The sequence below is a fragment of the Eretmochelys imbricata genome, chromosome 1 (assembly GCF_965152235.1).
Source record: "Eretmochelys imbricata isolate rEreImb1 chromosome 1, rEreImb1.hap1, whole genome shotgun sequence".
In the NCBI taxonomy this organism is placed as follows: Eukaryota; Metazoa; Chordata; order Testudines; family Cheloniidae; genus Eretmochelys; species Eretmochelys imbricata.
Window position 1 is genome coordinate 30,190,138 of NC_135572.1, and position 23,261 is coordinate 30,213,398.

General features: G+C 45.1%; 1 protein-coding gene across 6 annotated transcripts in view; it reads right to left on the bottom strand.

Moving 5' to 3' along the window:
- The window catches only part of MTMR2 (myotubularin related protein 2), a 78,193-nt gene extending 62,462 nt beyond the window's left edge, over positions 1-15,731 (bottom strand). For all 6 annotated transcript variants that reach the window (XM_077805545.1, XM_077805537.1, XM_077805551.1 and 3 more), the window contains exon 1: positions 15,652-15,731. In XM_077805545.1, the coding sequence (XP_077661671.1) occupies positions 15,652-15,731 (80 nt within the window). The remainder of the gene's footprint in view (positions 1-15,651) is intronic.
- Between the last annotated feature and the right edge of the window lie 7,530 nt (positions 15,732-23,261).

Below are 23,261 nucleotides of genomic sequence, written 5' to 3' on the forward strand. Positions count from 1 at the left end.
CACAATTCTGCAAAGCACTTAAACAGATGCTTGCTTTGCCTATCGGCAGGAGTAGAGTGCTTGTGAGTGTGTAAGGGTTGCAGAATAGGATCCCAAACTACAACGTTTAAAGATTACTATTTTAATTGATTTGTATGACCCGAACACCTAAAAGCCAAAACTGAGATTCAGGTCCCACCGTGCTATGCACTGTACATACACAGTACAACAGACAGTCTGGGCCCCGAAGAACTCTCTCAGCCTAAACCAGGGGTTCTCACAACAAATTTTTTGGTGGCCTCAGAGTGCAGCCACCAACTCTGGCTGTGACAATTTTTCCTAAAATACTTAATTAACTTTAGGAAAAACAAATAAATTTGCACAGGTACATGTCCAAATCATTGTAATCTATCTACGTAGGGTTTTTTTTGTTTGTTTTTTTACATATTCAATAATAAAAATAGTGTACAGTTGTCTCTATTCTTTATTGGACCTACACAGAATACAAACATAAATAAGGTGCTTTGACCATTCTTGTCATTTTTCTTATTGTTTATGTTACTTTTTTTGGTTGCTTTTTTTTTTTAAGACTTGCTAGCTACTAAGTGTGCTATGAAAAGTGATATTAACAAACATACAAATATCACCTTTTACAACAGACTTACTCAGCCCCGGCAAGCCCAGGGACAAATTAAGCCTTGGATGGAGAGGTAGGTACAGAGGCAGCAGGGGCCAAGGGTGATGGGGCACTGGGGGAGGCAGTGGGGGGCAGAGGTGATGGGGGAATGAGCTTAGGACCAGAGCCCGTCACCACACAACCAGGGAATGGAGCCCGAAGCACCGTGGCTGGAGCCTGCCACCCGAGGGCTGAAGCCCAATCCCACTGCCTGCCTGGGAAGGTGCGGAACTCACTGGCTGCCTGTCCCTCCAGCTTGTGTCCCTCCAAAGGGAGACACGGCCCAACCACTCCTGCTGGCCCCTGGGAAGGGGCCGCTGCTTTGCATCCACCCCACCCCCCTAATCACTGCCCAGGAGGCTGTGGCTGCAAGAAAGGCCCCTGGTGGCCGCATTTGAGAAACACTGGTCTAAAAAGAGAAGATGGACAAAGGAAGCATTATCTCCCATTCATCGATGAGTCAGACTTGAATCTTCACAGCAAAATGGACCAGAAAAACAGATTATCCTACCTACAACAGAATGCACATACAGACAGCAACTTAATCTATTATACTTTTATATAAAACGTACACATACAAAAGCTCAGCATACTGTATTTATACTGTACATGTACTCAGTATACAACTGACTACATTTCAGAGTTACCTAGAAGTCATGATTTCTCTGAAGATTGTCAGACACCTACTTTATCTTCTGCTTGACTTACACATCTCAGGAAAAAAAGCCACAGACAAATATATTTTTGAAATAAGAAAGAGCCAATTGGCGGGTGCCCTCTGGCACTCAGAAGAGGCAGACAGTTATATAACATAGGACTGTAACCTTCCCCTTCAAAAGATTTGGCCATGTCACAGTGCTAAACAATTTTAAAAGAAGCCATTTCAGCACACAAATCATTGTGCATGTTTGTGACAGACTTAAAATAGCCCCCGCGATACTTGCCTGAATAAGAAAGATTCACTTCTGTTGCCAAGCAAACCAGGGTTTCAATCTGACTTCAGTGTTCCAAGCAAAGAAAATGTCACTTTCTATAAAGTTGATCCTTTTAAGTAGCATCCTGAGCTGAATATATAGTACATGTTTTCCCATGAGCAATAAAGGGAGTGCCCTATATTTTGACCGTGAACAAGCTTTTCTAGGAATGCAAATTTTGCTCTCAATAGTTACACAATGGACTAGTCTCACCAGCACTGCTCATGGTCAATTAGTCATTCTTTTATTATTATTTTTTTAACCAAAATTCACAAAAGGCCTGCAGCACTTGCTAAACAACAGGCCGATTGTCTGAAATATTAGCAAGGTTCCAAGGATAGAAAGCCAACACCCAAAGCCTAACTGAAAAGCAGCACATAATTAACAACAAGCAACCCTCAGTATCACCCTTTCCTGAGTCAAACAGCCCAGAAGGTAAAAACAGAAGAATACAAGTGACCTAGGCCCAAATCAAAAACATCATGTGGAAGACCGACAACATCATGATCTGTATCCATGAGAAAAACAAAAGAGGAATCCGCCTAGTAACATGGTGCAGGATGGTACTCAGCTGCAAAGGAAAAGCCAAAATAATATTCTTATCCAAAAGATTTTAGACAAGTACTGGGAATACACCACATTTTACCTCTGCATCATCGGTTGAAAGCCCATGTCAGGAGGGATCAAAATTTCTTACTATCTGAAAGCAGATGGATAACCCATGTGAAGTGACTCAGCTGGTCTTGATCCACAAGGAACTGGACCAGTGCCTGCATCACTGATAATTTCGGTTGCAAACTTAGTAGCGATAACAGTGAACAATGGGCAGGGCAAATGAATCGCCATTCCCAAGAAGGAAGGGCGAGAAGGATCGTTGGATGGTTAAGGCACTCTCCTAGTACTTGGGACACCCAGGTTCAATTCCCTGCTTTGCCACAAACTTCCTGTGTGACCTCAGGCAAGACACTCAGACCCAGATTTGTAAAGGTATTTAGGAGTTGCCTAGCGTTGTGTGACCCAGGTGATTTAGACACATAATGCCCATTTTGAAAAGTCACTTAGGCACTTAGGAGCCTAGGTCTCACTGAAAGTCATTAGGATTTAGGCCCTAAAGTCCAGCCCCAAAGTTATTTGGGTGCCTAATTCTCATTGAAATCAATGGGTGTTAGACACGTAAATACCTTTAAGAAACTGGGCCTTCGTCTCTCTGTGCCACTGTTGCCTATGTGTAAATGGGAATAATGGTCCCAACCTCACAGGGATTTTGTGAGGATAAATATATTAAAGATGGTAAGGTGCTCGGATATTATGATGAGGGTACCAGATAATTCTCCCTGCCACCCCAGTAAAGAAGGAGGCACACTGTTGTGTCAGTGTAGGGAAACCTAAGTTGGGCCTGTTTCCCACACTGAGGTTTTCTGTTTATAGGGTTTCCAGTTTGGTCCCATTTCTAATCACTAAAACTTCACTTTACATTTTAAGGGTGGAGGTTCAAAAACATAGACTGGGTATGTAACCCAAATTACAGTCCTCGTACGTTACTGTCAACTCAGACAACACTGCCTGCTAAGAGTTTACTCAGTTCAGTCCTGTCTCACACAGCGGGCCATTGCTAAAAGATGGTGGGGGGAAGGTACTGTAAGGGTGAGAAAATCTATAAGTACTCGGTGCTTTCCAAAGATGCAACGCAGCAGAGGGCAGTACTGAACTCTGAATCAAGGTTCCCCTTGGGAAAAGAAAGTGGAGGTAGTATTTCAGAGTCAAGAAAACAAACACAGCCTATTTAAAAAAAAAAAGAGAGAGAGAGATTGTACTATTTTGCACAGGTTTCTCTGAAGAGCAGGGATAGGGATGAAGCCATGGCCAAAATGCTGATGTATTCTAGTGATTCCCCAGAGAACAGTTTATTAGGGGACCTTATTAGTCAACACGTTAGAACAGCCCAGTGCATGCAAGGGAAAAAAAAAAATTAGAAACTGAAACTAACCGATGATCTTAAATCTTTACCAAGTAATAATTAGGGCAACAAAACTTGCATGAACTGGATCAAGAAAAAGACCAGAAGACTTTGTACTTGTTGGTAGGAAACCAAAGGAAGATCGTCCAAATAGGTTGAACAGATAAAATAACTTCTTATTTGTAGCGCAGTATTACCTAGGAGTTCCAGTCATGGAACAGGACCCTATTATGCTAGACGCTGTACACACCGATTTAACAGTAAGTCTATATACCTACCATAACTCAGTCCTTATCCTGTTGCATTCCTTTCTCTAGTTTTAAACACTCGCGTAAGAAAATAACTTGCCCTGTCAAACATGCTGTTTATCTTTCATTAAAAAGTTAGTAACTAAAAATACCAGCAAATGACTAATCATTGACATTTGTAATTCCAGACTGGGATTAATTAAAAGAAAGAAGAAAATGTACTTTTGAATACAGCACGTAAATACACCCCCATTTGGAGAGTCACCTATTATCTGGTAGAAATCCTCCAACAGGATACCTAGATATTCTCTAGCAGTCAGATGTTGAGATGCAGTGTGCTCTGACTGCAGATGAAGCCTGGAATAGGGATCAGAAGCCTACTTTCTAATCCCAGGTCAGCCACTGAACTGTTACGTGTCCCTCGGTAAATCAATATCTACTGAAGATGTGGGTGCTCAGCATTTCTGAAAATCAGACCCCATAGTCCAGATTTCCAAGTGTTCAGCACCCACAACTGAGACCAGATTTCTAAAAAAGCCCAACTCCCAGAGGTACCTAAATAAAGATTTTTTAAAAAGAGCTCAGCAGCCAGCAGCTCCCATTGTGATGCATGGTCAGGATTTCAAAAGAGTTTAGCACTCGACATACTGGCCACTTCTGAAGGTGTCTAAATGGTGTTTGGAAAATTTGGTTCTGTCTCTCTCAAGGTGGGCACCCAAAAATGGAGACATCCAAAATGAGTAAACGCTTTTGAAAAGGTGAGTCCCCAACCTCTCCATATATCAATTGTCACATCTATATACTGGGGATAATCTTGCAAGATTGCTCGCCTAACAGTTAAGGCTGTTGCATCCATAAATAATGGAAGTCATGTTTGCCCCACCCAGAAAAGCATTTATTCTGCTAAAGAAAATAACTACTCATTTTTCCTGAGCTACCTAAATAAGAAAAATAAAGGTACTTAAATAGTTCTTCCCCGCCTAAAAGAGGAGAGAAAAAAATCTAAGGCCAGGGCACCTCTTCTGCTGAGTGGAGGTAACTTCTTTAGCAATGTAGCAAGGGTTTTCCTTGCTTGAGACCACTTGGAGTCACGGTCTGGAATCAGAACATATTAACCTAGAAATACATCCACCTACTGCACTGGAGTGTAACTGTCCTATCACAACCAAGGGAGAAGATGGTTATGATCCTGCCCCCATCAGATCACCAGAAGCTATATTGATGTTGCTAATGCTGTCCCTAGCCTGAAGGTGGGAATAGGCAAAACGGGATGGATCACTTGATTACCTGTTCTGTTCATTCCCTCTGACACAACTGGCAGTGGCCACTGTCGGAAGACAGGATACTGGGCTAGATGGACCTTTGGTCTGACCCAATATGGCCATTCTGATGTAATCACATAAGTAATGGGTCACAGCTGATCAGCTGCTTGACAGCAGATATTAGCTCATAAGTTATGGCATCCAGCAGGAAACTACTACATTTTCCCCCTCCCATGAAGGGCTCATCCAGCATCACACTGTTCTGGGGACATCCCCTCCAAATTCCTGATTGGGGCTTTGGAACAACCACAGAAGAGACTGCCTGCCCCTCCCATCGTGGGGCTCCCTCCTCAGAAAATTCTTCTGAGGTTTTACACAGCCCATTGCATGCTGGGCCATGACTTTCAGAGGTTAGTGAGGTGCTCTGGGGATACATCTCCAATAAAGCTTATACTTACATAGTTACGGTGGCCCAAATCCACAGAGGTATTTAGGTTCCTACCTTGCACTGAAGTCAATGGAAGTGAAGAACCTAAATACCTTTGAGGATTGGGGCCTTTGAGCTTCTATACATTGATGTAAGGTGCTCCCAGTAATGGGGGACACAACAGCTGTCCAAGGAGCTGAGATCCTTCCTTCTCAATAAAGCTGTGGGACTCCTGTTTTCAATTATAAGGAGAGCCTGAATTTCAAATCTCAGCTTACTCTGAAGAGTGACTTTGTTAAAAAGACATTGCAGAAGTTCTGGATCAAATGTGTTCAGTTTACAAATAAAAAGATGACCTTTGGGTTTGTTTGCATTTCTTCAACTGTCAACCCGGCTAACACAACATGAGGGTCAAGCAAGGTTCTTTCTATCTCGCAAATCATCTCTAGTAAGAAGAGTTCAATTACATCTGTTGAGCACATTGGCTTTAACTTATGTGCTCAACACCACCTGGGGAACCTCTATTTGTCTTCAATTGGTTTGCACAGGTGTAACTGACTAAAACACAATAAAGAAGTCTGTTTATGAGCCACAAGATGGAGTAGAATCCAGCTCCCCCTCTCTCAGCTGTGTTGGCTCTACAGGACTAACAAGTATAAAAAGGAATGAGGATTTATTTTTCTCATCAAAGTCAACAGATGACTCAGTATACAGAGATCTGTAAAATGGTGACATTTTTACATAGTCACTTTATTGATTAGAACAGCACTTCAAATGTTATTTACTGCATCTGGGGGGGTGGATTAGAGAACCACTAGCTCTTTTGCTCCATAAGGTAGGTGGGAGGTTGGAAAGGAATGGAAAAGAATTAATGGAGTGTAAAAGACTAGAGAAAGGTAGGAGAAAGTCCCACCATTACATGGCTAGATAACTAAAAACTATCTGTCAAAAGAAAATAGAGACAGTAGACAAAAGGAGAAACATGAACATCAAAAATTCCACTGAATTTTTTTCTGGGTCTTGTTGAATTTTTTAAACCAACGCTTGCAGAAGTGTAGTGATCATTACAGCAGTTAAAAACAGATCCACCCTTCACTTTTAACTGTCTTAAAATACACTACTGTTTATTGGGAGTGAAACAGCTAATAGGATTCCTCATTTCATTTATTCCCACTTCCCCTCTCACTTCTTGTGCTCTTCCTAAACCACCTACTCCTACTTGAGATTTTCCTATTTATCAATCCAAGTACTACATTAGCTCTTTTGGCCAGAGTGTTGCACTGGGCACTTATGTTCAGCTTACTACACATCACCACCACAAAATCTTTTTCATGTCTCTTTATACAGCACCAGACACACTATAAGCACTGAACAAACAATAGCAGGAAAGTAGGTCAAGAGAAAAAGGATCATGAAGGAGAAGCCAGGAGCTTACAGATCCTGTTGATTAGGCTGAGAGTGTGTGTTCGGCTTTTCCTTATTTTTCAGAATCAGTTCCTGTCTTTGTACAAAAAGAAAAGGAGTACTTGTGGCACCTTAGAGACTAACCAATTTATTTGAGCATGAGCTTTCGTGAGCTACAGCTCACTTCATCAGATGCATACCGTGGAAACTGCAGCAGACTTTATATATAAGTCTTATATGTAGCTCACGAAAGCTCATGCTCAAATAAATTGGTTAGTCTCTAAGGTGCCACAAGTACTCCTTTTCTTTTTGCGAATACAGACTAACACGGCTGTTACTCTGAAACCTGTCTTTGTACAGAAGCTATAAATGAATTAGAAAAGAAGGACAATGATAAGAAAACAGCAGAAGTAAAAGTTATACTTAATTAAAGGAGCACAGCTAACAGGACAATAATTTAAAGGGAGGAAATGATGTAAGCAACTACTTCTGTGAGCAGGACATATACTTGAGATGATGGACCACAGACACCCTTATGGTGTCCAGCCTTGTGTCTGACTAAACAGAAGATGGAGGGATAATGTTAACCAAAACCCAAGAGTTCTTCTTATGAATTACCATCAGTGGGCAAAATATGCCCTTAACAACACAATGCTGAGGCGAATTGTGAGAGCAGCCAAGGGTCTATAGGGCCAGGAAGTAGCAGCAAATTATGTAGTTTGACAATAAAAAAGGTAATTCTGAAGTATAAGAAGGCTGGATAATTATTTTTTTAATTGTAAATCATCTGTAGTTAAGAAAATTGTCAAGCAAACATATTATTAAACAAAACACAAGCATCCATCTCTAAAGAAGGCAGCACAGTTAAGCAAATAGGACTGGGAGTCAGGGACCGGCATTCCAATCCTACCTTTACCCCTAACTAGCTGTGTGTCCTTGGGCAAGTCACTTCATCTCTGTGTGACACTGTTTCCTCTTCCCACCCTCTGTCTACCTTGTCTATTTAGACTCCAAGGGCCACATTTTTAAAGGTGGTTCGGTGTCTAAATCAATGGCAGTCAGGCACCTAGGCACCTCTGAAAAACCCACTAGGCACCTAGCTGGCACATCTGCAAAAATATCTTTAAAAAGCTAGCCCCAAGCTCTCAAGGGCAGAGATTCTCTCTCCCCATGCTAATTATAATACAAGAACTAAAGAAACAGATGAGTGTCAACTGTATGAGTGTCAGTGATTCCCAAACTTTTCAAAACTGTCACCCCCTTTTAGGCTACCAGTATTTTCACAGTTCCCTCCCCAAATCCTCAGCCCCTGATAATGGACTTTCCCTATGATACAAACGAATTATAAGACTTTATAATCCATTCATTATGTTAGCAACATACACAAAAATGTACAGGTGTACAAATTTGAACCCAAATATATTTGTTTCAATTAAGTGTAATAATTTGTCTTTCACATATTAACATTAATGATTAATAAGAATGGAGGCGCCTGTCTGGAGTTGTTAACTGGTTCTAGACACAGAGTGAAGTCTCTCAGACACAAAAGTAGCTCATTCTCAACACTCAGCCACCGACTGTATTTATTTCTAATGGCACGCATTCTTGAAAATCCTGCCTCACATATATATGAGGAATCAAAAGGAAGAAGCATTCTCACAGCCTATGAAAAAAGTGATGGATATTTGTGCTTCACTGACCACCAAAACCGGCAAAAAAATCTTCAATTTCGAATTGTAACTTCAATGAGTCATCACAAGGCAACTCAATCCACCAATGTGACACATCTGGCAGCAATGTGGTTTTGGTGTCTAAAATTCAGAGAGAAAGCCCCCAAGGGATTACAAATTCATCTCCTTCCAATGTCAGCCTCGTCCTCGGAGAAGAATGCTTGAAATAGGACCTTAAGTTGCCGTCAGAGTAGGTGTCCACAGGGCCATAATCAAGATGAACGGGGCCCTTAACACCATTTACAACTATTGTTTCAGCCAGTCTGCAGATTAAGGCAGGCATCACTGCATCTGTTTATGCTCAATTCATGTTATCAAAGTTATCAATGCAACCATAAGAGTAAGTAGTATAATTATTTTAAGAAAGGGAAGAAAAGGGAGAATGATTGTGACTCTCCAGAGGTTGCAATCCCCACTTTAGGAACCCCTGAGCTAAAGTACAGCTGTTAGAACTATTTGTATTCTTCATAAAATAGGGTTAGAATATTAATTGTTATGTGACAGTGCACCCCATAAGGCTTTATGGAAATATACTTATGAATATATATATGACATAACTGGAATATATTTTATGCTACATATGCCATATAACCTTTCTCTGTAAAAGTTACGATCTACTAAATCTATTAATCCTATTTCTATGCATGTATCATTTTTGTATTCAAAGTTATGAATATTGGCTGTGTACTTGCTTGATTTTTAAGTAGCCTTAGTAAAGCATTTGGTCAGCTTCTTTAGAAAGGAATTTGCAACTTAAGTGTCCAGTCAAGAAGCACTTAACACACAATGGATCTTGGAAGGCTCCAATCCATATAAGAAGTCTACATGAGGACGTTCAACATAGCACGTGGACAATGGCTGCTGCCTGTAAAAACTGCGTCATGCATGGACATGTGACTCGCCCATGTGACTCCAAAACTCCATCTTGGAGCTGGACTTTGCATAGGAGAGAGGAGGGGGTCTCCACCCACAAGATAAAGTCTGTTTAAACCCCTGAGAGACCCCTCCATTTGGTCCTCAGCTGGCTAAGGAGATAGCCTCTCCACCCCCAACGATACCTGAAAGAAACTGGAACAAAGGACAGTAACTACAGGGGGTGAGAGTGAATGCTGGACCCAGACTAGAAGGAGGCTAGGGGAGGAAGAGTAGGGCTTTCTCTCTTAATTTTAGAAACAGTTTGTTTTAACAATGGTTAAGCCAAATTCTGTTTATTTCTGAGTTAAAGTCATCAAGAAATTCTGAAGTCAAAACTTCAGATACAAGGTCACTGTAAACTACAGATTCCAGGGCCGTGAAGACATTCCGTGGTGAGCTAAGACACTGCAGGGAGCATGAGACCTAACTTTCGCAGCAGATATATACATTTCCTCACCATTAAAATGACTAGGGTTCTTGAGTGAGCAATAAATCTTTCCACCTGTGGTAGGCCATCCAACATTTTTGGACTGTGCCTCAAAGGCCTTTCATTACAACAAAATGGACTTATAGAAGGAATCAGGATTTTTTTAAAAAGGCTAAATGCAAACTATCCAGTCTTTACAGTTCAAGACAACATCCACAAAAATGAGATGTTCTGAGTTCTAAAGTTATTTCCTTTTGCAGTTAAGCTAGCTTACATGAAGTAGTAGTAAAACAGATCGACATGAAAAGAAAGCAGAACCACCAGAATGAAAGAGCTAAGAATTTAAAGTATCAATTCTCAGAAGCAAGGCAAAGAATAACTTGAACTCTGTAGATACAGAGCTCTAGAATAAAGGAATTGGTGGAGGTTGCTAGCTGGTATGATTCCCCAAGGCACGTGAATGCTCTTTGGTGGGAGATAGTTGAACACTTCCTTCCCCCCACTAGTTGCTAGTCTCACCCCCATCCATCTGGCACAACAACAGAACCCAGAGCTGGAGATCTATTCCAAATACCTTTTAAAAATACTGTGTGATTGTGACGGGTTGGGTCACAGAAACCCCTTTGGGAACTGCCAACTGATGTGCTTTGACTACCCCGAGCCCGCTTTCCCTGCCAGCTTAGGACTTCAGTGCCCTGCCTGGTTTGAGCCAGACCCACTAGCCTGCTGCAAACCCAGACCCAGGTCTGAACTACGTCCCCTGAAAGCTGCAGGCTTAACTGAAAACAGCTTAAGAAGTGCTCCTGTCTCCAACACCCAGATGCCCAGTTCCCAATGGGGTCCAAACCCTAAATCCATTTTACCCTGTACACAGCTTATACAGGGTAAACTCATAAATTGCTCGCCCTCTATAACACCAATAGAGAGATATGCACGGCTGTTTGCCACCCCACGCCCCCACAAGTATTAATACATACTCTGGGTTAATTAATAAGTAAAAAGTGATTTTATTAAATACAAAAAGTAGAATTTAAGTGGTTCCAAGTAATAACAGACAGAACAAAGCGAATTACCAAGCAAAATAAAATAAAACATGCCAGTCTAAACCTACTGTAAGAAAGTGATTACAAATGAAAACCTCACCCTCAGAGATGTTTCAATAAGCTTCTATCACAGACTGAATGCCTTCCTAGTCTGGGAACAATCCTTTCCCCTGGTACAACCCTTGTTCCAGGTGGTAGCTAGGGGATTTCTCATGATTGCAGCCCCCTTGGTTCTGTTCCACCTGCTTATATATCTTTTGCACAAGGTGGGAATTCTTTGTCCCTCTCTGAGTCCCCACCCCTCCTTCTAAATGGAAAAGCACCAGGTTAGAGATGGATTCCAGTTCAGGTGACCTGATCACGTCACTGTAAGACTTCATTACCCACTTGCCAGCACACACTTATACAGGAAGACTTACAAGCAAAACAGAGCCATCTACAGTCACTTGTCCTGGCTAATGGGAGCCATCAAGATTTCAAATCACCATTAATGGCCCACACTTTGCAGCCAAATTCAGTGACATATCATCATGGGAGAAGACACAGGAGAAAGACTCCTCCATAACAAAGAGAAAAATCACTAACTCCTTATCTGTGCTGTTGACAAAGATTCAACCTCACACACTGCAAAAGGGAATAAATTTTTATGGCCATGCTCGTCATCGCCTTCTGCGTGCAACAGAAAGCAAACTGGTTCTTAAATGTTCTTCTAGGTTGTGGTAGAAAATAGGCAACAGATTTTGTTTATCCCCATGAAGAGTTATTTCTGCAGGTTACTCACTGGAGTAAAAGCTGCATGAAATGCACACATAACAGGTTCTATTAATAATAATATCACCTAGCTCTTACAAGGTGCTTTTCATTAGTAGATATCAAAGCACTTCACAATCTTTAATGCATTTATCCTACAAACCCCCCTGTGAGATACGAAGTTTTAATATCCCCATTTTTAGAAAATAAGGGGGAAGGGGGCAGAGGGCTCCCTACATTGCCCTTGGCTCCAGGCACCGCCCCCCACAGCTCTCATTGGCCGGGAACCGGGAACTGCGGCCAATGGGCACTTCGGGGGAGGTACCTGGAGGCGTGGCAAGGGCAGGGCACAGAGCCCTGTGCCCCCAGGCGCCACGTGGGGACGTGGTTCCGGCCTCTTCCCGAAGCAGCGCAGCATGGGGCCAGGGCAGGCAGGCAGAGAGCCTGCCCTGGCCCCGGTACGTGCCGCTGCCACCCCAGAGCCGCTTTAGGTAAGCGGCACCGGGCCGGAGCCCAAACCCCTCCTGCACCCCAACTCCCTGCCCTAAGCTCCCTGCCTGCACCCGACGCCCTCCTTCACCCCAATTCCCTTCCCTGAGTCCCCTGCCGCACCCCATACCTCTCCTGCACCCCAACCCCCTGCCCTGAGTCCCCTGCCGCACCCCTCCTGCACCCCAACCCTCTTCCCTGAGCCCCCTGCCACATCCCTCCTGCACCCCAACCCCCTGCCAAGCCCCATGCCGCACCCCGCACCCTTCCTGCACCCCAACCCCCCTCCCTGAGCCTCCTCATACACCCCACACCCCTCCTCTGCCCCAATCCCTTGCCCTGAGCCCGTTCCTGCACACCGCACTCCCTCCCACACCCCGCACTCCCTCCCGCACCCCAACCCTCTGCCCCAGCCCTTCATATAATTTCCCCACCCAGATGTGGCCCTCGGCCCAAAAAGTTTGCCCACCCCTGCACTAGACCATCCTTCCATTTTAAAGTACATAGAACGTCAAATACCATTGCTGACATATCCCACATACTTCACTACAAAGGAAAAACTAACTCCCAAAAGACTACAGTATCATCCTGATAGCACTTTCTCGTTCAAGTACCTTTACTTATGTGAGTTCTAGGGTATGCACATGTGTTTCCAGAAACACATCTTATGTACTTACAGGCTTACACAACTGACCTAACTTCGCAATCAGATCTAAGAAAGCTGTACGATAAAATTATGTCAGGGTGGGGTATAAATGCATCATGTCTGTCAGGTCATCTTTCACCTTTCCAGTTTTTCTAATTTAATTTAAAATGGATATTCATGCTCCTATAACCCAACAAGTTTTCGTGTTTTCATAGGTAAGAGTTGTGAATTTTGATTGAATTGTATCTGTATTCTGAAAGGGATTATTACTATTAAATAAGAAAGCCAGATTTATAAAACTAATTATGGCACCTGCACAGTACACTGTACTCCCACACCATCCCCATAAACTGCCATGCCATATACTGAGCATGTGGGCAAGACCTATCAGCCAGACAACAGAGAAAGAATTTGCTGTAGTAACTCAGAGCCCTCCCCATCTAGCATCCCATCACCAACCATTAGATTTGCTGCTAGCAGCCACACCTGAGCTTCATGCCATTGTAGGCAGTCATGTTATCCCATCCTCTCCATAAACTTAACAAGCTCAGTCTTGAAAAAAGTTAGGTTTTTTTGCCCCCACTGCTCCCCTTGGGAGTGTGTTCCAGAACTTCACTCCTCTGATGGTTAGAAATCTTCATCTAATTCACCAGACCTAGGGCTGGAATGCCTCCTTAAGGTGGAAATCAAACTCTCAGCTCAAAAGTGTAGATATACCCTCAATGATCAGCGTGGAGGAGAAAGCGTCTTGATTTTAATGAAGAGGGGACAAGAGCTGGACCTGTGGGAGGGGAAAGGGGTGTAAAGTGAGACAGGGAGCCCAAAACTGGCACTGGAGGCTGGCAGGGTATGGAGAGAAACTGGGAGTTGGGTGACTGGGATCCAAGAAGAAAAACTAAGGGGTACACTGGGAGCTGGGGGGAGGCAGGAAATGAGATTAGATGAGGAGCTGGAGAACTGGGACTGGCTGGGCAAGGGGACTGAGAACCAGTAGGGAAGAGGAGAGACTAATTTGACAAGGAGCCAGAGGGGAGGGGGAAGCTCTGTGATTCAGCAAGGGGGTTGACTTCAAGCCAGGGTGGGGAAGAGAGAGCAAATGAGGACCTGGGAGGAGGGAACTGGAAATGGCTGGGAAACAAGATTGGGTGGACTGGAGACTCCAGCAAGAAGAGACTTACGCTCCCCTCCAGAGCCTGGAATGGCACCCAAGATTCCTGAGTCTCACCATTCCTCTGATGTCAGCAAACATCTGTAAAACCCACTGGCAAAGTGTCCCACTCCCTTTTAGTGCTGGTCCACAATAGAGGATGACAACCTACTAGTTCTATCAGTAACTCAGTTAGTTCAAGTGGAAGGGGTCCTTGTGGGAGAATCTAAAGGTTCCAACCTTGCTGATGATCCCTATAAGTGTAAATATGATGCCACATGATAGAAATTCTGTTTTTTTCTACTTGCTTTTTTGAAAACCTAGGAAATTATACAGAAACAATAATAAAAGATTATTAAAGTTGTTACAGAGACAAGGTGGGTGAGGTAATATCTTTTATTGGACCAACTTCCAATAAAAGATGGAATGAAGTTCCAGTGAAGTTGATCCAATAAAAGATATTACCTCACCCACCTTGCCTCACTAATATCCTGGGACCAACACGGCTACAACACTGCAAGCAAATTATTAAGGATACAAAGTCAAGTACTCAAAAGTTAGGAACTGCTACAATATGAATGGTCAAACACCGCTATCAACATATCCCAGAAGCATCATTACTGAGAACTATACAATATGAGTGCAATTTTGTAAACACAAAAACATACACAATCACTTCTTATGGGATCCAATGGATTAACCACACAGATTTTTAAGTGCTGAATCGTATAATTACACAATATTCGTAGAGGTCTTACTGATTTTCAAACAAAAGTTATGTTTTAAAACAAGTGAAAATTACGCATTTTCAAAAAGTCTTTACAAAACATCAAGCAATCACAAAAAATTGGAAGTTTTCCAACTAGTTACGAGGGGATTTTCTTTTTCTTTGTCCATTTTTTTTTAAATCAACACAGATTCAACTGCAAATCACTACATTAAAAATATATGTGCTATGCCTGATCCTCAATTTCAAGCTTCAGTGTGAGCCATCAATCCAGGCCGAATGCTTCAACCCACCTCCAAGGACAAATGTCAAATCACGGAGCCCTGCCCTACATGGGACCTCAATCCCTTTTCCCCTGCTGGGTAAAAACTTGCACCAGTTCCATCGCTTTTATCCACTGTTACTTTGCTTTGTTGGCAGAGGGTTTATTTGAGGTGGTTGGTTTTTTTAAGACCCATCAATCACTGGACGCAAACCCTCCCTTAAGGGCTGTTTACGGGGGACCACCCCAGATCACCAACGTACCCAGAAACCTGATTTCCACCCCCACCTCCCAAGAAACTTCAGCCCAAATGAAGCAGCCCCCGGTGCAGGGATGTGACCGCTGGAGACCGGGCGCCCACAAGCGAAGCAGGGGCGGAATATCCCCAGCCAGCCCCCTGCCTGTCATCTAGCGGGGGAGAGGGGGATCATTACAGGGTTTGCTCAGCAAAGACTCCCCCAGAGACAACCCCGGGAGGGGGGGGGGCGGCTTCCTTCGCGGGGCCACGCAGGCCCCGCGGGCGGCAGCTCCAAAGCCAGGGCCCGGCCCCGCTCCCGCGGGCGGCGGCTGGCGGGGGAGCCGGGGTACCTGGAGAGCGAGTCCACGCTGGGCTGGCGGGCTGCAGCCGGCCTGGAGCCCAGGCTCTCGCAGCTGGAGCTCTTCTCCATCGCGGGCGGCGGCGGCGAGCGGGGCGTGGGGAGGGGCGGGCGCCGCCGGCGGCCGCTCAGGCTCGGGGCCCGGGGCCGGCTGGCTGCCCGCGGGCTGCGGCAGGGCTGCTGTGGTGGGGGCGGGCGGCTGCCATGTCCGCCCGGCGTGCAGCGCGAGGGGGCGGGGGAAGAACCGGCCTGGCCCGACTCGGCCCGGCCCAGCAGCCCCGCCGGTGCGGAAGGGGAGGAGAGACGCCCCCCTGAGCCGGGCCGCCGCTAGGGGTCTGGGACCATCCCACCCCGCAGCCTCCCCGCTCCCTCCCGCCGAGCCGCCTGCCCAGTGCCCTCGGCCAGCCCCCGGGAGAGGGGGCCGGGGGTGAGCCCCTCCATCCCGGCCCTGAGGAGGATGGACGGAGATCCAGGCTGGAGAGCAGCCCCTCCCGCTCCCCGCCCGGCGGAGGCGATGCCCGAGGCAAGGGGCTGGCGCCGCAGCAGCAGAGATTGAGCAGAGGGAGGTTGCGGCTAAGCGGGGTGGGGGGAGGCCTGAGAGAGCAAGAGGCCCCCCTCCTTTCTCACCCCCTGGCCAGCAGTGCAGGGGGGTGGGGGGAGGACGGGGGAAATAATGATGCTTCGGAAGCAGTGGTCGCAGGGTGGGTTGGGACCATTGCAGTGCTGGAGCCAGACCAGCCTCTGCCCAAAGTCTCAGTTTCTGTGTAGGGCAGACCAGGAAGAAAGGCAGGAGGAGGGGAGATGGGACCCCATTCATCCCTGATGCCTGTCATAGAATCCTAGAATATCAGGGTTGGAAGGGACCCCAGGAGGTCATCTAGTCCAACCCCCTGCTCAAAGCAGGACCAACACCCACTAAATCATCCCAGCCAGGGCTCTGTCAAGCCGGGCCTTAAAAACCTCTAAGGATGGAGATTCCACCACCTCCCTAGGTAACCCATTCCAGTGCTTCACCATCCTTTGATACCAAAGGCCTTCTGTCAAGGGATTAACTCGGCCCATGGGGGTGATAAACAGCCGCCATCAAGTTGCTAAGAGGTGAGGGTGGAATGAACACATTGCTGGAGACCACCGGCCTTTCCCCTCTCCCAGCCAAGACAGAAGGCGCAGGGGACAGAGACTCATTGCTGGTGATGACAGCAGGAACTGGGTATGGGTAGGATGCTGCTGGAGGGGGGCCACAAGTCTGGAGACCATTCCCTGTCCAGCAGAGCAGAAAGAGGAGAGAGCCCCAGGGATGAGCCAAAAGATGGATGGATATGGTGGTAACAAGCAGAAGGAATTAGGCCCAGGAGGCCTGTAATTTTCTGCTTGGTGGAGTTGCTGGAAAGCCACTTCAGAAGCATTTCTTGGGGATTTAATCTGTGATGTGTTATAACCTTCTGAAGAGGTTGTGAGCGGGCCATCTGTTTAGCAGGAACTAGACAGCTGACACCTTAAAGAAGAATTTTAACCCTAAGGGAAACATTCAGATCTCTTACCAAAAAAAAAAAAAAAAAAGAAAGAAAGAAAGAAATGAAATGAAACCTAACAGCCAGTCACGCTTCACTCTTGTCTATCATTTTTTGCCTTCCACATTTGTTAACTATTGTAACCCTTCTGCTCGTCAGAGTTGGCAGCAACAAGGGCCGGATTCCATATCTAGGGGTTCCATTCCAATAACACAATGCAAAACCGGCTCGAGCCCCCACCCAGTGACCTGGGATGAATATATACCATGCCCACTGGGCGCGTCCAAGAGGCAATATTCCCCCTCTGGCAAACAGAGTCTGAGTGTAGCAAAAAGCCTTTTAATAACAGAGAGAAACAATGTGGCATTATGTTGGGGAAACACCACCAACAGGATTCATAACACAACCCATGAGCAAAAAACCCACCCCAAGCAAATTGGGGCATGTCCTTTCCCTTTGGTTCTTGAGTCCAGCAACCCAAAATCACCCAAAGTCCCAAAAGTTCATTGACCCAAAAGTCTCTGTCCCTGGTCAGGGCAGCCCCAGAGTTCGAAAGTTTATCTGCAGAGTTTTATCTCCCAACCTGGGTGGAGATGGGGGGGGGGGGTTTAAAGGGGCACCTTACATGGTCCAAAGCTGATTGCCCCACCTTTCCACGGGGCTCTGCTCTGCCAGCCACCCCCCCCCCCCCATGAGCTGCTCCAAGCATCCACCAGCCGCTCTGCTCTGCCAGCCATCCCACTAACTGCTCCGCCATATATCTTCAGGCTCCCCCACTACTTAACACAACACTCAGTGATTTCAGCTCTTAGTAAGTTTAGCTCTTTTATGATTTCAGCTTGTAGTAGGGGAGCCTCAGTGCTGGTGCACTATTAGCCCAAAGTGAATTCAGCTCAGCAGCCTGTAACTAGACTTCTAATAGAATTCAAAATTAGCTCTGATACTCCACAGTAGAGAGAGGAGGAAGTGCAACTAGCAAGTAAAACCCTCACTAGGGGCCCATACCACCAAAAGTATTAATACCTATCCCCAGCCTTTCTTCATTCACTGGGTTTTGGAACCCATGACCCTTGCCTAGCGAGTGCTGCTTAGTTGATGGTGAGTCCCTCCATCATAACAAAAGGCCAAGTACAGTTCCACTGTCCTTGATTCACATAATCAGGATAATAACAGTTTGTTCCTGCCCCAATAACAGAAAACTGGGGCTCTTACAGCAGCCAAAGTGACCATCTAGGCAGGCTGGGTGTGCCTATGCAAATGAGATCAGCCCCTAGAGTTCTTTTGCACAACCCACCATGACTTGCCACCAGATGTCAGGGTAGAGCTCATCCTGACTCTGCTTACACTATTATAAGATCATAGAGAGCAAAGCTGGAAACAACCTATCAGGTCATCTAGCAGGTCCCTAAGGGGTTCACATTGCGGGGAGGGGGGAGGGTTATGGAGGAAGGATTGCTCCCTACAGTATATTCTCCAGTGCTAATGATTAAAGGTATTTACATTTAAACAAAAAGGGATTTGCTTCTTCATAGCCTCTCTCCCCACTTCATCCTGCAGATGCGATGACAGCACATTTATTTCCATGTTACAGGACTGCAGCTGACACATTCAGGGCTTTGACTGTTCTGTGGGATCACACAGAAATTAGGCATGGGGGAGAGAGCTTAATCATAGAATGATAGAATATCAGAGTTGGAAGGGACTTCAGGAGGTCATCTTGTCCAACCCCCTGCTCAAGCAGGACCAATCCTCAATTTTTGCCGCAAATCCCTAAATGGCCCCCTTAAGGATTGAACTCACAACCCTGGGTTTAGCAGGCCAATGCTCAAACCATTGAGCTATCCCTCCCCCCACAAACACAACTATCACTAGTAATAGCAAAGAACCAGATTGTACCTGGCCTTTATTCAACTGCAGAGCACTGGCAGGAGGTCACAAGGAACCTTCCCCACTCCACTATGTGCCCCTTCCTCAAGGTCAGGTGCAATGGTAATCCCCAAACTTCCCTGTCTAGTGTCCTGGGAGATGCAAGCCGCTTCTAAAGGCCATGGAATGCTGCACCAACCCTCCTTCTATTCCCTAGAAGGGTTTGTGCCTACAAAACTCCTTTAGGTGACTGTTAGCAGTAATACTGTGATGGGTTCAGTCACAGAGACCCCCTTGGGACTGCCACCTGACATGCTGGAATTACCTTTGAGCCCGTTTCCCTGCTTGGGACTCCAGAACCCTGCCTTGTTAAGCCAGACATGCTAGTCTGCTGCAACACAGACCCAGGTCTGGTCCACACCCCCAAAGTTGCAGACTTTAACCAAAAACTGCTCAGCAGGTCATCTATCTCCAACATCCAGACACCCAGTTCACAATGGGATCCAAACCCCAAATAAATCCATTTTACTCTGCATAAAGCTTATACAGGGTAAACTCATAAATTGTCCGCTCTCTATAACACTGATAGAGAGATATGCACAGCTGTTTGCTCCCCCAGGTATTAATCACTTACTCTGGGTTAATTAATAAACAAAAGTGATTTTATTAAGTATAAAAAGTATGATTTAAGTGGTTTCAAGTAATAACAGACAGAACAAAGTAAATCACCAAGCAAAATAAAGCAAAAACACACAAGTCTAAGCCTAATATATTAAGAAACTGTTTACAGGTAAAATCTCACCCTCAGAGATGTTCCAATAAGCTTCTTTCACAGACTAGACTCCTTCCTAGTCTGGGCCAAATCCTTTCCCCTGATACAGTCCTTGTTAGTTCCAGCAGACATCTTAGGTGGAAAACAGGGGCTTTCTCATGCCTGCAGCCGCTTTTGTTCTGTTCCACCCCTGTATGTAGCTTGGGCACAAGGTGGGAATCTTTTGTCTCTCTGGGTCCCCACTCCTCCTTCTAAATGGAAAAGCACCAGGTTTAAGATGGATTTCAGCATCAGGTGACATGTTCACATGTCCTGTGAGACCCCAGCCTCCATTCTTCCAGGGTTGGCCCACACGTACATAGGAAAGTTTGCAAGTAAACAAAGCCATTTACAGGTCACTTATTCTGAAGCACACTTAATGGCTTCCACTTAATGGGTTTACATCAGTAATACAAGCATATTTCCGTAAAACATTATTTCCAAAAAAAAATTACAGTACACCGTAGAGGCCCCAGCTTCAGTCCCCCTTGTGCTAAGTGCTGTCCACACATATGGTAAGAGACAGTCACTTCTTCCAATAGCTTACATTTAGGCATACATACCTCACCACAAAAATTGTTCCAAGGTTATCCCAAAACCAGATGGAATGGGTATTATGGAACATGGTGGGACAAAATGATGTGACTAAGTAGAGAGTCAGGTCTGATTCCCAGCACAAAAAAGAAGCTGATCGAACGTTTGCTTTACATGGACCACAGGTCACTTTGTGTGCCAGAGAAGGTGCTACAATAGATGATCACTACCAAGAGTTAGATAGTTCTGTGTGAGAAAGAGCTTGATATTCAGCCTCTTGGAGCACCTCTATATGCAAGAGAAAATATTTGCAAAGATTACAGAGTTGCAGTTTGAGTTATCTGGATGACAGCAAGGAGAGGAGTCTTCTATATTCACAACTGTTGTTTAGAGTGAGACCCTGTGAAGCAGAGAAAGAAGCCAAAGAACTGAGAAAGTGTCAGCACAAGAGTCCAGCAAGGCCCACTAACCACATCTGTCTGCTGGTAGAAGAACACCCACTGTTATTAACATCAGAGTATAAATTGCACCAAAAAGAACTGCAGTGGCAGGCGTAAACAGGAGTTGGAGTTTGCAGCCATGCCATCTCACATTGCTCACAGGTCCTCATTCAAATAGGCCACTGCTTTGTAACACCCTCATTGTCATCAGTGGCAAATAGAACCCAGGACCTTTTATAGCAAAAGCTCTGTTAGCTCTACTATTTGAGCTAAAGGAGAACCTCTGTCAGTAAAGAGAAAGTAAGAGTCTGTATGGTTCTTATGCAGACCTTACTTACCAGGCCTAGGGCAGCCAGGTGCCTGGTTTTTGACCGAAAGGGGACCTGACAGATCTACTGACCAGACACCCAAAGTCCCGATTACTGCGAGGCAGGAAGGCGCCGAGTCATCACCCGCGCCAGACCCTACTTAGCCGAGGCTGCCTCCTACCTGCGTCAGGCGGCTGCAGCTCCCACCCCCAGCTCTGCAGGCAAGTCCCTCCCAACCTGCAAAGAGATGGGCAAGAGAGGGGAAGAGCAGTGAGTGATGAGGGGACAGGGAAAGAGGAGGGAATGGGGCAGGGCCTCAGGGGGAAGAGGTAGGGCAGGAGAGGGGCCTTGGGGGAAGAGGCAAGGCAGGGGTGAGGCTTGGGGGGTGAGGCCTCAGGGCCTCAGAAGGAAGGAGCAGGAGACAGTCCTCCGGGGGAAGGGGCGGGGAAGGAGAGGTTCCAGCACTCCGCTGGAGTGTCCAGCTTTTAGATATTACAAAGTTGGCAACCCTAACCAGACCAGTGTGTTACACATGTGTATTTCATGTCTTATGATGTTACATCTTATGGCAGAAGCTGTTGGGTGCTGAGCACTTCAAAAATTCTGATTATTTGTGTCTTGATAGATTGTCATCTGCGCAGGCTGAAAATGACAGTTTTCACATACTCATAGCTTCCTTCAAACAAACCAATTCTCTTTTCAAACCAAGTAAAGACACCACTTCTAAGTGAGGAATCTGTGCAAAGTTTTTTTAATTTCAGCCATTTTTGCTGTGACCTTGTCATTTAAAAAAGTGTGTTTAGAATTTTTTTTTTAAATAGGAAAAATATTCCCCGTAACTCAAACAAAGGTTTCTAGCAAAAATTGCAACTTTGTCGGGCAGGAACCATGGAAAATGTCAGACTAAACATCAGTGTTTATGAGCAAGCAATAGCAGAGGCTTATGAATAGGGAAATATTTTTGCAAACTTAAATATACACCAACCCCTCTTAGAATAGGATCAGTCACCACTATAATAATCTGTTCTATCTGGGCTACTGTACAGTATCCCTCTAATATGTGTGTGACTAATCACCTGTTCTAATAATAGTTGTGAGCTAAGTCACAAGATTTCTTGTTTTCTCTAATACCTATAGAAGTAGTATCTAGACAGTAACTCATCCAGCAAGAAGTGGATTTTGCGTTCTCCCATTCCAGTGATGCCTGTTTTCCCCATTTTGTTCCTTTTCACACTCACCCTTTCCCACTATAGGCTGCTGTTGCGGAACTCTGGATAGACAGGCAAATATCCTTCCAAGTGAATGCTGGTATTTCTTCATGAATCAGCCATCAGGGGGTGCACTAACAGCAGAAACCTTGCCTCTTTGTAAGAGATTAAATTAAATGTTACCCATTCATGGTGATACAGCCCATTTCCCAGCGCTTCTCAGAACTGAGTTCCCAAGGTTAACCCCTGAGTCGAAGTCAGTGTTGTATAACTAGCATGAGGCAACATACAATAGTTTTTCCCTGTCTTCCAAGACTTTCATACAGAGCCTTTAATTATCTATGTTTACATATTACCTTTACTGCCTTTGTTGACCATAGTTTGATAATGGTGCAACTGTTACAAAAGTCAAGTAGGAATTACAAAAAATTACAACCTCCTTTGCTATGTGAAGGTATTAAAGTGCCTTCCTTTCTTCCTAATTTGCCATTGATGTGGCATTGCTAAACAGTTTATTGATGAAGTGCTCTGTTTGCTTCTCACTTCCCTGTTTTGTTCTTGGCCTTATCCCCAGGGCCTGTGAAACCCTATCGAAATCCCCACTGGTGCTCAGTAAATGAGAACAAAGCTAATCACCTCCTGGATCTGTCCTGCTGTTGAAAGAAACTAACAATCTGCACAGTGAGTCTTTTTGCCCAGCAATACCTCTTTTTTAAAGTCAGCAAGAATTTCTCTCTGTGAAGTGAGTTACTTCAGGGTTCTTACAAACGCCGGAGAATTAACAAAAGGCTCCAACCGTAACCAAAACCAATTAAAGGCAATTCACAGAATAGTTTTATAACTGGTGTAAAATGAGCAGAGCTCAGTCCCTTAGCCTAGTTTTTCTTGCCAGATCCCTTATTACTATCTTACAAATCACATTAG